The 14,723-nt window shown below is 48.1% G+C and overlaps 1 protein-coding gene across 2 annotated transcripts; it reads right to left on the bottom strand.

Moving 5' to 3' along the window:
- Positions 1–1,308: 1,308 nt before the first annotated feature.
- TRAPPC3 (trafficking protein particle complex subunit 3) lies at positions 1,309–11,302 on the bottom strand. Of its 2 annotated transcripts, XM_019430237.2 has the most exons (6): positions 11,131–11,258; positions 10,859–11,013; positions 4,095–4,192; positions 3,750–3,849; positions 2,519–2,701; positions 1,309–2,062 (listed from the first exon to the last, which is right to left on the bottom strand). In XM_019430237.2, coding segments are annotated over exons 3-6 (405 nt in total). In that variant the 5' UTR covers positions 4,097–4,192; positions 10,859–11,013; positions 11,131–11,258; the 3' UTR covers positions 1,309–1,942. The 2 variants fall into 2 exon arrangements, with proteins under 2 accessions (XP_019285782.1, XP_019285781.1); XM_019430236.2 differs by lacking the exon at positions 10,859–11,013 and having other exon boundaries at positions 11,131–11,302.
- Positions 11,303–14,723: the final 3,421 nt, after the last annotated feature.

The following is a 14,723-nucleotide window of genomic DNA, read 5'->3' as shown; positions in this document are numbered from 1 at the left end:
GAATAATGGAATTATCGTGGATTAGGTAATGCAAAGTGCTAGGACAACGTCTGACACATGGTAAGCACTCAAAAAATCGTACCCAACACCAGAGGTTTAACTTTCCTTTGACTTCATATCACCCTATAGACACTACCCTACTTCTTAGCTCTTCTTTACAGCAAAACTCCTTGAGGGGCGTCTGGGTGGCTCAGTCAGTTGGGCGTCTGACTTTGGCTCAGGTCATGAACTCACGGTTCGTGGGTTCGAGCCCTGCATCGGGCTCTGCGCTGACAGCTCGGAGCCTGGAGCCTGCTTCGGATTCTGTGTCTCCCTCTCTCTCTGCCCATCCCCCACTCGTGCTCTGTCTCCCTCTGTCTCAAAAATAAATAAACATTTTTAAAAAAATGAAAAAAAAAAAACTCCTTGAAAAAAAAATTTAGTACTCTTAGTCCTCTCCCTTTCATCCTCTCAAACCTCCCATCTGGCTTTCACCTATTTTTATTTTTCAGTATTTATTTTGAGAAGGAGGGAGAGCACGCGCATGTGTGCACGTAAGCTGGGCAGGGGCAGAGAGAATCCCAAGCAGGCTCCATGCTGTCAGCAGATCCAGATGCGGGGTTCGATCCCATGAACCATGAGACCACGACCTGAGCTGAACTCAAGAGTCAGAAGCTCAACCGACTGAGCCACCCAGGCATCCCTATTTTCAAGTAAACTCTATGACACACGTGGGACTCGAACTCATAACCCTAAGATCAAGAGTCACATGCTCTACTGAATGAGCCAGCCAGGTGTCCCCTCCCTATTCTTTTTTTTTTTTTTTTAAATTTTTTTAACGTTTTATTTTTGAGACAGAGAGAGACAAAGCATGAACGGGGGAGGGGCAGAAAGAGAGGGAGACACAGAATCCGAAGCAGGCTCCAGGCTCTGAGCCGTCATCCCAGAGCCCGATGCGGGGCTCGAACCCACGGACCGCGAGATCGTGACCTGAGCTGAAGTTGGACGCTTAACCGACTGAGCCACCCAGGCGCCCCTCCCTTCCCCATTCTTAACAAGGTCTCTCTAGCCAAGCCTTCCAACTTAGTGGCCAAAAAGCTCGAGGTAGTCCATTTTAGGTATATCTGCGGTAATGGTCTGCTTCTAGATTTTGCTAGATAATAAACCCAAAAGTGACTTTGAAGGAGTATTTGCTCCCAGGCTTCCCAGACTCTCTAGTCTGTGGGGAGAAGCCATTTCTAGACCAGGTAAAAGCAAGGCAGGGTCCAGGGATTTAGCTGGTCTCCTCACTCCACTGCAATCAAATTCCAGAAAGAAAACAGAACATGATTAGGATTTCACTCAAGAATGTGTCTTTATTGAAGAATTTGTAAGAAAAAAGGATGGATCCTCTGTAAAAAGAGGAGATGTTGCCTCCAAACAGCAGGGAGGAATGAGACCTGGGTGGCTTCCCAGAAGTCAGTGTTTCCAGCATGGCTCCCCTTTCCTGGCAAGCACTAGAGTGTGTCACACCATGACTAGTAATTCCTGTCCATCCCTATCAGCCTCTCCTCCCCCGTCCCACAACCCTGGATTCCCTACAGCCATTTACCAATGGCTTTCTGAAGGCCCAGGAATAGATGTGGGGTAGGCTTGCCTCTTTAATGGGATCAAACGGGTTTTGCTTTGGAAAATTCAAACAGGAATGTAAAACAGTTGAGCTCTTTCTAGTCCAACCAGAGATGACTGCATCCAACCCCTCTGAAGGGAGAGGGAGCAAAGAGTTTCCCTCCTGAATGTACACACTTGTGGGGTAAATGGACTAGATTGCAGTCTGCTGTTTATTAGCATGGAGAATGGAAACAGAAAAATATGTAACAACCATGTTAAAAGAGTCACTGAGTTCTAGAGGGCAGAGGGAGCTGAGGCTTCTGATTCCAACAAGTGCTCCTTCCTGCTAGCTACCCTGAAGTCCTGGGGATGGTCACTCCTCTCCAGCTGGGAGATTGTCCTCAATCCGCCTGATGAACCTCATCCGGATTTCTGTCACACCGTCTCCTTTCAGGGTGTCCTGGACAAACTTGGCCTCCACAGCCATCTGGACCTGGGGGACAGTGGGAAAATGAAGGGGCGGGTGCCTAGTTGCAGCCTCTGGGGAACCACAGGGGACAGGCTGTAGCTGACTCATCCATGGCAGTCCCAACAAGGGGGCTGGTTTCTCGCAAGGATAGGATTGCCAGTTCGTGTCCCTGTAGAAAGCAGTGGCCCCGATCTGTAAGGCTGACTTAACAAAGAGCACCCACAAATGAGACCTTTACCCAAATAAGCCAATCTGGGAATTTCCTGGGCTTTGGGGGCTGACAGCACTACTATCAGCAAGAATCATCACCATGTAGAAACATCCACCTTGGATCCTATGCTCAGCAGCGTCACATCTCAGGTAGCAAAGTGCTGAGGGGAGCCAAAGGCCTTTCTTTTCTCTCCTTCTCTCATTCCTTCAAACCTTTATCAAGCCCCTACTACATTTCAGGTGTCCCAGGAGGTAAAGAGCCGCACTCACCATTTCCAAGGCTCCCCGTAACACCCCACACAAGAGATTGGAATAAATAAGGGATGAGTGGTTATCGGGAAGTTCCACAAAGTCCACCAAGGGATTATTTTCCAAAATGAGGGAGAATTCGTCACCAGCTGGGCTCCAATTGGTGATGCTTGGAGTGATGCCCAAGTACATCTTGAACGCCACCTGTCAGGAACACATGACAGCACTATGTGGAAGAGGAGTAGGGACCGCACACCAGGGAAGGTGATGGGACTGGCAAAGGAGAACTAAATGGCTTGGGAACAAAACTGTGGCCTTTGCAAAACACTGGAGTTTTAGGCATTCAGGGCAAAAAAGACAAAGCATCTGTGCACAATTCCACACCCCGCTCCTTCAAGGCGTCATACAATTAGGCAACTTGCTGCCCACCTACACTTCTTCTGACGGGGTGGCTTCTCGGAACCAGCACATGAGAGGCCCGGTCCACTTCCTCGTCCTCTGTGCTATCTGAATCCTTCTTGAAAGCAAGTATGAGTCACTGTGGCAGAATTACTCTGAAGACATCCTTCCCTCTATCCACCCTCCTGATTCCAAACCCTCACACTGTCTCTTCACTATCAGCTCTCTGTAGGATTGGGGCCGGCATGCTCTCCAACAGAAAGAACCAACCTTTAGGCAACGGACGCCACAAAGCTAAAGGCGTTTTATCATTTATTATTAATTCTATCATATGTAATGTTAATATTATCAATAGTGACCATTTCCTATAAGCACACTAAGTTAAGTGTATTCGTTTTAATTGAATGCTCATGTTCATTATTTCCTTTACTTCTTACAATCACTCTGTGAGGCAGCTCTTATTTTCCTTTTTTAAAGATGAGGTAAGTGATAATTAAAAGGTTAAAAGCAACTTACCCTTAACTGGTAAGTACTGGAGCCAGAATTTGAAGCCAGGTTTGTCTGAATCCAAAGTCTGTATTCTTAACCCCCAGGCTGCTCTGCTACGTCTTCACAGTCAAGGAGACCTGGCTTTGACTTCAGTAGGGCTTTCATCCACACAGATGATCCCAACCACTCTTCCCTTTTCATAATCTGTGCTATTCCCAAACCACCAGGAAGACTCCTTTGACCAGACAGCTGCCTAACTAGTATTTTGGAATACTAAGGGCCTCTCTAAGGGAGATGGAGAGTGTGGTAAGCAGTGCCTCCCAATGACATCCCTCAGCACAACAAGGTGGCCCAGGATAATGACCTTGGCGATGACGTCTGCAGTTTCCCGAAAGTCGTGGCACCTTCCAACATTTGACCGTGCCAAGAAATCTTCTATCAGTCGGACTCCAATGTTATAGCCCCTGGGAAGAAAATAAGAGAACAGACTGTATTATGGAGTGTGAATGTCTTACGTCTGAACATAAGGCTGCTGGTGGTAAAGGGAAAATAGGGGACAATTCCAAAACATCTCAATACATGAGCTCAGTGGAAACTGTATCCAAAATATTGGTTACAAAAGAGAATCCTGTTCTGGGCTCTAAAGGACCATGCGGATTGTGCACTAGGGAGCCCCATTCTTGTCCCTCCCGCAGAGCAGCTCACTCACATTTTATCCAGCTGTTTATTCACATCTTCATCATTTTCATAGTCCTTGCATAGCTGGGTGACCAGGGCCCCATAGGTAAGGGTGAAAAGCTCAGAGCTCTAAAAGACATTCAAAAGACAGTCAGAACCAAGATGCACAAAAAACAAAGTTTAGTGAGTCTAGATCAGCCTCAATGCAGCTGTCAGGATTCAAAGGAAGGTCATCCGTGTATGGTGAGAAAGAACATCCTCCTCTATGGAGTGCCAACGAGTGTGGCTCCCCAGGGTCAAGGTGGCAGGGCTTCAGCCAGACCTACTACAGAACAGGTTGTAGAAGGCACTTCATGCATAGAGGAGTCACTCTTCCAACATATCAAGGTGGGTTTCTGCTAACCCAGGACCCCACCACAACCGCCAAGCTAAGCTTGGGTCACCAGAATCTGGGGTGGGAGCAGCAGTCATCCACTAGATACCATGAAAGACAGACCTGAAACAGACAGTTACAGATTAGCTTCTGTATGTTAGCAGGTGTGACCAATGGCTTCTCTACACCTAAGAATATCTGGGGTGTCCTGGCCTCAACTCACTCCCAGCGCCCCACCCACGAGCAGCAAGGACCCAGGGGCCTTGTCTGTGGGGAGGAAAGGAAGTCCTAGACAAAGTCCGCTGCTCTGATAATCCCCCTCCTAAGTCACCAAAATGAGGAAAAATAATGTTCCTCTTGACACAGAGCGAAAATGTTTCCAGGAATGGGGTCACTCTGAAAGGAGTCCAATCTTTTGTGTACCTGGAACACAGCCCTGATCTGGACTGGTTTCTACTACAACCACAGTTAAAATCACAGAATCTCTGTCTCAGATAAAGACTCCTGTCACCTACCTACCAAGAAACAGAGATGTGGAAGGGAAAGGATGACAAATGCCATGACTACAGAATGAAAGCAGGAGGTCAGGAGCTAAACACAGTGAAGAACATGCTAACAGCACATCTGGGGCAATGGATCCACACAGAAGGCAGGCTGAAAGATCAAGTCAGCCACCCAACCGCTCCCTTCTGAGTGGAAGCTTGTCAGACTTGGGGCAGAGCACCTTTCTGTCCTCAAGTCTTCTGGGGAAGAAAGTCCAAGTAATGTTAAGGCCCAGGCTCTCAGGACCTCAGTGCTCCTCACCTCGTCCCCCTGGCCTGGTGCTGAGGTCACTGCAAGAATGATAATGTGAGCCTTCTGCTCACATACTGCCTTCTACTTTTCATAGTCTCATTTTCCACCCCACCATAATTCTGTAAGGCAGAAAGGGCAGGGATTAATCTCATTTCAGAGATGAGGAAAACTGAGACTCAGAATGATTAAGTAATCTGCCCAAAGACAAACAGCTAATTATTGACAAAAGTAATTTTGGGAGACAAAAAACAAGAGTTTCTAAGCCAATATTCACTCTACCCACTGTTCCCCATAAGTTCAATATTAATAGCCCCCCTAAAAAATAACAAAAAACTTACCTGCACTAGAGAGTCAGAGAATCAGTTTCAGAACCAGGAGGCTTTTTGAACTAAACTAAAACAGTCAGATCAGGGTGTCTCCCAGAGACCATTTACCAAATATGGCAATTAAGGGGAAGCTATTAAGGAGGCCAATGATTTTTTAGTAAAGTTACGGGTTTGGCACTAGAATGGCTTGGACATGAATGGATGGAGACAATCCAGCAGTTACCAGTCTATCGAGTTGGCACCACTGCATTAAATCAGGAGAGCTTTCCTTCCATTATTAATGAGCCTTTGGATAGAGACTCCAATGGCCTCAGCCCACCATAATGCCAAGTAACATGCATATCACAATGTTATCAAGCACCTTATACACGCAGCAGCCCCCAATTTACCAATAAAAAAAATCAAGGTTCTAAACAGATCTGTCCATGGTCACAGAATCAATATGCCTGGGATTTGGGAATGAGATTCCTGACCCAGGTTCTCCACACTCTCTCTTAATTTGCAATTCTGTCTCCATCTCTGATTATGAACCAAGCCCACTTGAACAGTGTGCAATGTAAATACATCACTTAAAGGTCTTCATACTTTAAAAATAGGAGTGGAGCTGTGGCACAGAAAAAAGTCATCCATTCAATGTCTACTATGTACCAGAGATTATCTAATAGGAGGGTGATACATAATAAATTGAATAAAATATATGGTTTGCCAGATGATGATAAGAGCTATGGACAAAAAGCCAGCAAAGGATACACACACACAGAGAGGGAGAGAGGGAGAGGGAGACAGAGAGAGAGAGACAGAGAGAGAGAGAGAAAAGGGGAGGGAGAGAGAAAGAGGTGTCAATTTTAAATAGGATAGTCAGAGAAGGCCTAGTAAGGTGATATTTGTGCAAAGACCTGAAGGAAGTAAGGCTATGCCATGAAGAAACCTGGGTGAAAAGATTGTAGGAAGCAAATGCAAACACACTGACATGGGAGTATGTCTGCCATGTTTGAGAAACAGCTAAGAGACCAATGTGATTTGACAGGAATGAATAAAAGAGAAAACAGAAGAGGAAGACAGGTTACTGCTGACCTGGGTTTTCAGTCCTTGTGACCCTTACGACAAAAGGTTTCATGGGACCTTAAAGGTCAGCTAATTCAATTGATCCAACTTCTTCATTGAACATAATAACCACATTCTCCTTCCCAACAAAAACATGAATCTCTTCTGCAACATTTTTAAGTGCTTTAATTATGTTTAGTAACAAGGGCCATTTACATTTATAAAATCTTCAGAATGCCTTTCATTAATCCTAATAACAACCAGGAGTTTAGCAAACATCATCCATCCCCATTTTATAGGTGACAGGTTAAGTAACTGAGATTCAGTCTTCTTAATAGTTGAGCACTGTCCTGTAAAAAGTTATGTGATCGAAGCCATCACTTAGTATTTTGGAACATCAGTTTTTTTCACATCTGTACAATGGTGACAATACTATCTGCCCTCGAGGGCTACAATGAGATATATATAGGGCACCTGCTGCATAGTACCTACACAAGAAGTACAGTACCTACAAAAGAAGTAGATGCTGTTATTTTTTATTCTTTTTTTTTTTTTTAATTTTTTTTTTAACGTTTATTTATTTTTGAGACAGAGAGAGGACAGAGTATGAACGGGGGAGGGTCAGAGAGAGGGAGACACAGAATCGGAAGCAGGCTCCAGGCTCTGAGCTGTCAGCACAGAGCCCGACGTGGGGCTTGAACTCACGGACCGCGAGATCATGACCTGAGCCGAAGTCGGCCGCTTAACCGACTGAGCCACCCAGGCGCCCCTGTTATTTTTTATTCTTAAACTAGTTCTCTGTAGTGTGCTATCAGAGAGTATCCTGAATTGGTTTGAGGGAGATTTTTGAATCAATATAAAGAACTTTGTAATAACTAATAAGGCAAATAGAAAGAATAATGGGTTTATGGGGCACCTGGGTGGCTCAGTCAGTTAAACCTCTGACTCTTGGTTTTGGCTCAGGTCATGATCTCGTGGTTGGTAAGTTCAAGCCCTGCATCGAGCTCTGTGCTGACAGTGCGGAGCCTGCTTGGGATTCTCTCTCTCCTCTTCTCTCTCTGCCCCTTTCCTGCTCATGCTCTCCCTCCCTCTGTCTCTCTCTCTCTCTCAAGATAAATAAACTTTAAAAAATTAAAAAGAAAGAAAGAAAGAAAGAAAGAAAGAAAGAAAGAAAGAAAGAAAGAAAGAAAGAAAGAAAGAATGAATACTGGGTTTGTAGTCAGAAGACCGGATTCTGAGTCTGGACTGCCACTTACTAGTTGTGGGATTTTAGGTAAGTCACTTTACTTTGCTAAATCTCAATCCCCTCACACAAACACGGGCAACAGTAAAATCTGTCATGCTGGAGGATCTAATGAGATAACGGACTTTAAATGCTTTGCAGACCAAGAAACCACAGAATAGCCAATACGATCTCCAAGTACTATAGGCACAACCTGAGCAGAGCAAGTAAAGCCAAGCCCTACTTCAGGTGAGCTACTGTACTTGATGGTTTTCAAAGCCTTTTCAGTTAGTGCCCCGGACAAACAAATCTTCCTAGGGGGGCCGATCTTTGGAGCTAATGTTCCAAGAGTCACATTTACTATTTTTATCAACACAAATAATTCAGTGTGACTGCCCCAAGCAGCTGGGAATGAAGGTCAGTAACAGGAGGGAGTTGATCCCTCTCTCTTACCCTCCGGCCTCCTGTATGGAGATTCTGAGTGCTGCCACTGAAGTAGTAACCCACCTGAGCACTGGACAATACAGCCACTGGGGTTGGGTTACTAGTAACACAACACAAAATAAAGTTGGGTTTGACTGTCCATGGAATTCAAGAACCAAACACTGTACAGACACATAAAGGCTAATATCTGTACAAACAAGGATGCTTGCTAGCTGACATTTACCGAGTGCCAACTGTGTTGAGGGGACTGTCACACTGCTAGCTTTTCATGCATGATGTCAATGAACTCTCAGAACAACCCCATGACAGATACTATTACTACCCTTTCGAATCTATTTTTTAAAGATGGTGAAACTGATGCTTACAACAATGAAGGTCACACAGCAAGTAAGCAGTTAGGCCAGGACAGTACTACACCCCTGTGTTATATACTTTTCTGCCTCTCTCATAGCATGTGCTTCTCAAGGTCAGGGACTAGGACTGCATCTCTGCACTTCTCCCAACACCTAGCACAGAGCCACCCATATAGTTAGGGCTCAGGAAAAGTTTGCCAGATACATGGGCTGTTTCTGCTCGCACAGACTAAAAGCAGAGGTCTAGTTCCTTGGGTATATTAATCATTTAAGTCTTGGAGGGTTTAAGAGGGAACACAGTAATTAGCAGAAGGTTGGGCCAACTGGGAAGAGGGCTGCTAGAGGGAGAGACCTCCCCCAGGAGGAGAGGAGCATACCAAAACCAGGTGGCCAGCAAGAGGATCATGTGACAGGCCCTTAAGTAGGCAGCAGCAGGAAATTAATGAGAGGGTGCCCCAAACCTTCATGTCATTCATTCACTAAATATTGATTCCCTAGAGCCAAGCATCATCCCAGATGCTGGGAACAGAGCAATGGACAAAACAAATCCTTGCTCTGGTGGTTACATTTTCATGGGGAAGACTGAAAAGAAACACGTATATAATTTATAATGGAATAGCGCCATGAAGAAAAACAGAGTAGAGTAAGAGGACAGAAAACTAGTCAGGTAGTCAGGAAAGGTCTCTTCAGAGGAGGTGACATTTGAGTAACTGCGAATGAAGTAGGGAGTAGCTACATGAGGGTTAGGGTTACTCATTGGGGGAAGGAAGTTCTAAGCAGAGACACTAGCAGTTGCAAAAGCCTTGAGGCAGGAGTGTGCTGCTCCCCTCCCTAATTCTCCCCTCACCAAAGCAGAATGAACACGGAGGGGGTTGCTGCTGGTGTTAAGGGTGGAACCTGGAGGTTCCTGTTTAAAATGGTATTAAAAGGGCACCTGGGTGGTTCGGTCGGCATGGAGCCTGCTTCAGAATTTCTGTCTCCCTCTCTCTCAATATTTAAATATAAACAAATAAATAAAATGGTATTAAATATTTCAATAGGGATTTCAGGTTTAAAAAAAGTACAAAACAAAACTAAGATATAAAAACTAAGCATCTCCTCATATCTTAGGAAAAGAGGAAACAAACATTTACCATGTCCCATACATTGTACACTGTTATCTCACTTAATCTTAAGTAGGCATCATTGTCCCCAATTTATAAATAAGGAAATTGAGGATCAAACAAGACTTGAAAATTCCAACAATGTCCACAAGTGTCCATGTACATGTCTGTCAATTTAACATTTCTGGGGAGGGGCACCTGGGTGGCTCAGTTGGTTAAGTGTCTGACTCTTGGTTTCAGCTCAGGTCATGATCTCATGGTTTGTGAGTTCGAGCCCCGTGTAGAGCTCTGCGCCATTAGAGATTCTCTCTCCCTCTCTCTCTGCCCCTACCCTGCCCATACTCTCTCGCTCAAAATAAATAAATAAACTTAAAAAAAAAAAATCTCGGGAGGAGATCCATTGGTATCAGCAGCTTCTCAAAAGGGGTCTGAAAAAAAAAAAAGTCAGGTACTACTTTGGAGTGTTAGGGCCTCCTGTGGCCCATTTTTGGTGGCTGTTCCTAGTGTAAGATGCCAAGGTATAAGGGATGTTTAATCACCCCGCTAGAGCTGAGTGTCAACAAAGGGCCCCTGATTGAGTTTCCAAATCGGGAAAGAAAGATAGCATGGGCAATTCTGGAGGAGGGAAGAATATGGCAAAGAAAAACACCTGGCAAGAGGTCCCCTTAATTTGGAGGAAAGCGTCATCTACCTTACTTTCCAGGTCAGGCTGCCACCTGCAACCAAACTTTACCAGACTACATGGTGTCCCACTATTCCCAGGGCAAGAAAGGAGTCCCCCCGCCCCTCACCAGAGAGGTACCACTTACTGCCACCCTGCCTACTCCTCCAAATAAAAGTTCCTTTCTGGCAGGATCAGTATCGGAGCATCTCTTACCATCCCCAGAGCACAGTGTGAGAGACAGTAGGGCCCAGTAGTCTGAAACTTGGAAGTTCTACAGAGACATGAGTTCAAATCCTAACTCTTCCTAGATGTAAATTTGGGGAAGTTATGTAACCTCTCGGAGCCGTAAAACTGCGGTAACATTATCTACCTGAGAGAGTTACTTAGCGAATTAAATGACACCGTGTACGTAAAGTGCCTGGCTCGGTGCCTAACACACAGTAAGAGAGCAATAGTGGTAGTTACTATTACCGTCGTCGCTGTTGGTCTAGCACACGGCGGCTCTCAGGCGTCGGGGGAGGGATCTCTGAGCTACTCCAGCGGCCCTGCAACCTGCTTCAGGCCCGGGACGTCCCCGGCGTGACTCTCCCCTCCAGGCCCACAGGCAGCCCCCTCCTCCTTCCTTCCTGCGAAAGCACTTTGCGCTCATAGGAGGCCCTTTTCCAATTGCGCCCCGCGCCGGGCCCCTTCCCCAGAACGCCTCCATTCCGCCCCGCTCGCCGAGGTCACGCGCTCCGAGTTACCATTTTCTTGCTCTCGGTGCCACGGTTCGCCTGCCTAGACATGGTGCCGGCCGCCGGACCCCGCCTCGCCACAGACCTGCTCGGCGACCCCTCTGGACACCGCTCCACCCAGCCGCGGCCCCTCAGCCTTCGGGACTGACCGGCACCAACTCACCGCGCCTGCGCGGCCTGCCGCGGGGCACCACGGGACTCGTGGTCCGGCGGATGAGGATAATTCCCGCCCGGTAAACGTCAGACTACAACACCCAACCGCTCCGTTGGCAGCCCCGCTGGACTACAAGTCCCAGAGTGCTTCGCGCGGCTGACTCTCTTAGAGCCTGGCTCCCCGAGGGCTACATTATAGCCGCTGGGTGGCGTCCGGAGCTTGCGGGAATCGTGTGTAGTCCACACACTTCCCTTCCGCCCACCCCCTCACCCTCACAGATGCTCCGCAAATTCCTCTCTTGTTGGGTTGGTCTTGGAAAGTCCCCCTTTCGAACTAGCTTCTTCCGCTCTTGCTGCAATTCAGAGCCAGAAGCTCCCAGGATGTCCCAGAAAACTAGCTACGGCTCATACACAAATCTGGCTTCTTACTGCAAAAATATTTAATGAGAACCTATGTGCCAAGCATTTCACTAGTGGTTTTTTTCAAACTGTCATTTGTTCCCAAACTCCAAAAGCAGCCAGTACCTGCATCCTACCACTGTGGCCTCATGATGGAATATCCAGTCTGTTTGCTAAAATTCAGGTCATTTTGTCTCCCTCCCCTTCCCCAAGAACTACACTGCCTGGTCCGTGGAAAAGAAAGATCGCCAGCGTTGGTAGCAGCCAGTCCCGGATTTTAATCTCAGCTTTGCCATTTTAGGCAAGTTGCTGGATCTCTTTCAGTTGTTGTGAAGATTGGTGAGACACAAGTGCGGAGCACTTGGTCACAAAATAAATGTGCATTCCCTTTCTTCCAGACACTCTCTAAAAACAGCCAACAGGTCCCAGAAACACCAGGGGAATGTGCTGGCCACACCCTCACCATCACCAAGGGAAGTCCTACAGTCCCTGACCATAGCTCTTCGGTTTCAGCTCCAGCCATCCCCTCTGGCCGGTCAGTTGTAAGCAGGCTGGCCTGGGAGTCCCTGAGCACCCTCTCCTCACTTAAGCCTGGTAGCCTGACTCTGTAAGCAGCTGCATTCTAGCCCCTAGCCTTCACCATGACAACCAGCCCGCCCAGACGTGAGCCAGCCCGGCTGGGGAAGACTGGGGGGGCCCAGGCTGCTCCAGCTAAAGGCCAGTTCCCAAGATTCTCCCAGTCTCTCCCTCAGGGTGCAGGACCAATCGTTATTATACCCTTCTCCCTGTGACAAAGACATTCTGGGGCCTCCCTAGAGGCAGTGACCTTTGACTCTCCCTCTTGTGTCAGTGCCTTGGCTGAGAGTTCTGGGAAGGAACTGGAGGGCTGGGCTGTGGCAGGGGAGGAGGCAGGGGGTCAGCTAGCCCCCAGCGGCCAGCGCAGCCAGGGAAGAACCTCCTGCATTCCCAGGAGAGAGGACAGCTGAGGTGAAAGCTGCAGTTGGCTGGTCTGTCTGTCGGTCTGGGCTCCTCCCTGCCGGCTGCCCTTGGCTGCCCACAGAAACCTGAGTCACAGTCACGGCCAGCCGCCCGACCCCACCCAGACTGCTGTCAGGCAGGGTGGTTCTGGAGAAGCTGAAGGCGGAGCCTTTCCCTGCCCATCTTATGACCTCTGAGATTCTTCTTCTGCCTGTGACTGCTCCTTTTGGTGTCTTTTTCTCTGGGACTCCTCCTTCCAGTGCCACAAGTCCTGAATTAAGGATGGGGGAGGGGTCCATTTTAAGCTCATTTATAGGGTCTCCTCCCTCACTCAGATGTGAACCTAAACCTCCTTAGACAGCTGCTCCAAGGGCTCTCGGTACAGCTCCCATCATTCCCAAATCCCAATCCTTCTCAACCACTGCTCAGGGCCAGACATCTCAGAACACTAGGCACCTACTCCTCACCCTTGTCTCCTTCTCCCTAGAAAAGAATGTAGCAGGGACAGCTTCCCATTCCTAGCAGGGGCTCTAGGCAAAGACCCTTCCCAGGAATCCCAAACAGTGAGCCTGTTCGGTCCTGTATCTGAGTTCCTCCCCCTCCAGTCAGTCCCTGTCCCTTCCTGTCTCCAAGCTGGTGGGAGGGAGGCCTTATTGCCGCTGGTGTCACCACTGCCCTTGAGGACATTCCCCACCCTCAGCCTCGAGGAGTGGGCCTGGAGGGCTCCCCAGGAGAACGGTATGGGTCTCTAACCCATTCACTATGCTGTGCCTTGGGGTGGGGTGGGAGTGAGAGTCTGGTGTCTGTTCTCTCTGCTGCCCCCAGTATGAGGCCCCTCCCACTTCCTATTTTGTGAGTGTGGAGGCAGCCTCCTGGGCCTTCCTCCTGATTCATATCTCTGTGTCAAATCTCCCAGTGATTTCCTTCACCCCTCCCTCAGGTTCGTCCTGGACCCTGCCCCACCAAACCCAGGAGGTTGTAAATGCTCTTGCTCCTGCCCTCCCCCTGGGGGATCGGGAAGGGGACTTATTTCTGATCCCTGCCCCCTAGCCCAAGCCCAGCCTCGTGGTGAGAGGAACAGCTCATTCGTGCCTGTTTCCGAGGAGGAGGGACTGCCCTGGGTGGTAAGGGAGTCACAGGGGAGCCAACAGAGTTCCTTGCCCCTCACCAAAGCGGGCAAGGCATCCTGTTGGGGCTTCAGTCCTTGATATTTCAAGTATCTCACTTCTTCCTTCTCTGGGATGTCTAATATATGGGGGTAGAGGCACGTGAGGCTCCCAGATGCTGTCATCCAGCCCCAAACTTGGAGAGACACACATACTCTAAACCTTCTCAGTTGCTAGCACTTGGGACCTGCCAGGGATCCTGATCAGTCAGGGACTAAATGGAGAGGAGCCCACTCCATCTCTCCGTTTGTTTGCTTTGACTTAATCACAGGACACTGGTGCACGCACTCCTGGTTCCCCTTAGCCATCCTCCCAAGACTCATCCTGGACCCATCAACTGTACAGGAAGCCTTCTGGGGCTGGCTGGGAGAAACGCCCATCAGGTTGGCTAACTCCCAGATGGTCTGCTGGCCCCCACCACTAGCATCTTGTGAGGGGGTACGGGCGCCTCCACCCTCAGTCTAGAGAAGAGTTCCTCTGCGTTGGCACTGTCGACATTTTGGGCCTAATGATGCTTTGTTCTGAGCATTGTAGGATGTTAAACAGCATCTCTGGTGTCTAAGAACTAGATGCCAGTGATACCCCCAGTTCTGACAACCAAAAGTTCCCCTAAATATTGCCAAATGTTCTCTGGGGGACAAAATTGCCTCTGGTTGAGAATGACTGACATAGGCTAATACCACACACTGTCTCTTTGCCATGAGTTCCTCAAAGTCAGTCCCGGATCATTAGACACAATAGAGAATTTCCAGTTCTAAAGCAGTGCTCACCCCTCCCCTTGCAAAGAAACTTTCACGACTCCCCACGGTCGTCATCTACATGATGTCAATTGGCATTCAGACCCTCTTATACAGACCATCCCTGGCCTCTCTTTTCATCTTTAGCTACCGTTTATTTCCTCCTCCA

The sequence above is a fragment of the Panthera pardus genome, unplaced genomic scaffold (assembly GCF_024362965.1).
Source record: "Panthera pardus isolate Hobbes unplaced genomic scaffold, ASM2436296v1 HiC_scaffold_11, whole genome shotgun sequence".
In the NCBI taxonomy this organism is placed as follows: Eukaryota; Metazoa; Chordata; class Mammalia; order Carnivora; family Felidae; genus Panthera; species Panthera pardus.
This window is presented reverse-complemented; position numbering and strand designations above follow the sequence as displayed.

What these genes read in the sequence shown, in the direction of transcription:
- TRAPPC3 (XM_019430236.2), bottom strand. Translation starts at nt 11,172, where the DNA reads ATGTCTAGGCAGGCGAACCGTGGCACCGAGAGCAAGAAAATG. An exon ending in GCACCGAGAGCAAGAAAATG is followed by an intron (nt 4,193 to 11,130) that starts GTAACTCGGAGC and finishes AATGTCTTTTAG; the next exon opens with AGCTCTGAGCTTTTCACCCT. An exon ending in TACGGGGAGCCTTGGAAATG is followed by an intron (nt 2,063 to 2,518) that starts GTGAGTGCGGCT and finishes ACTGTCCCCCAG; the next exon opens with GTCCAGATGGCTGTGGAGGC.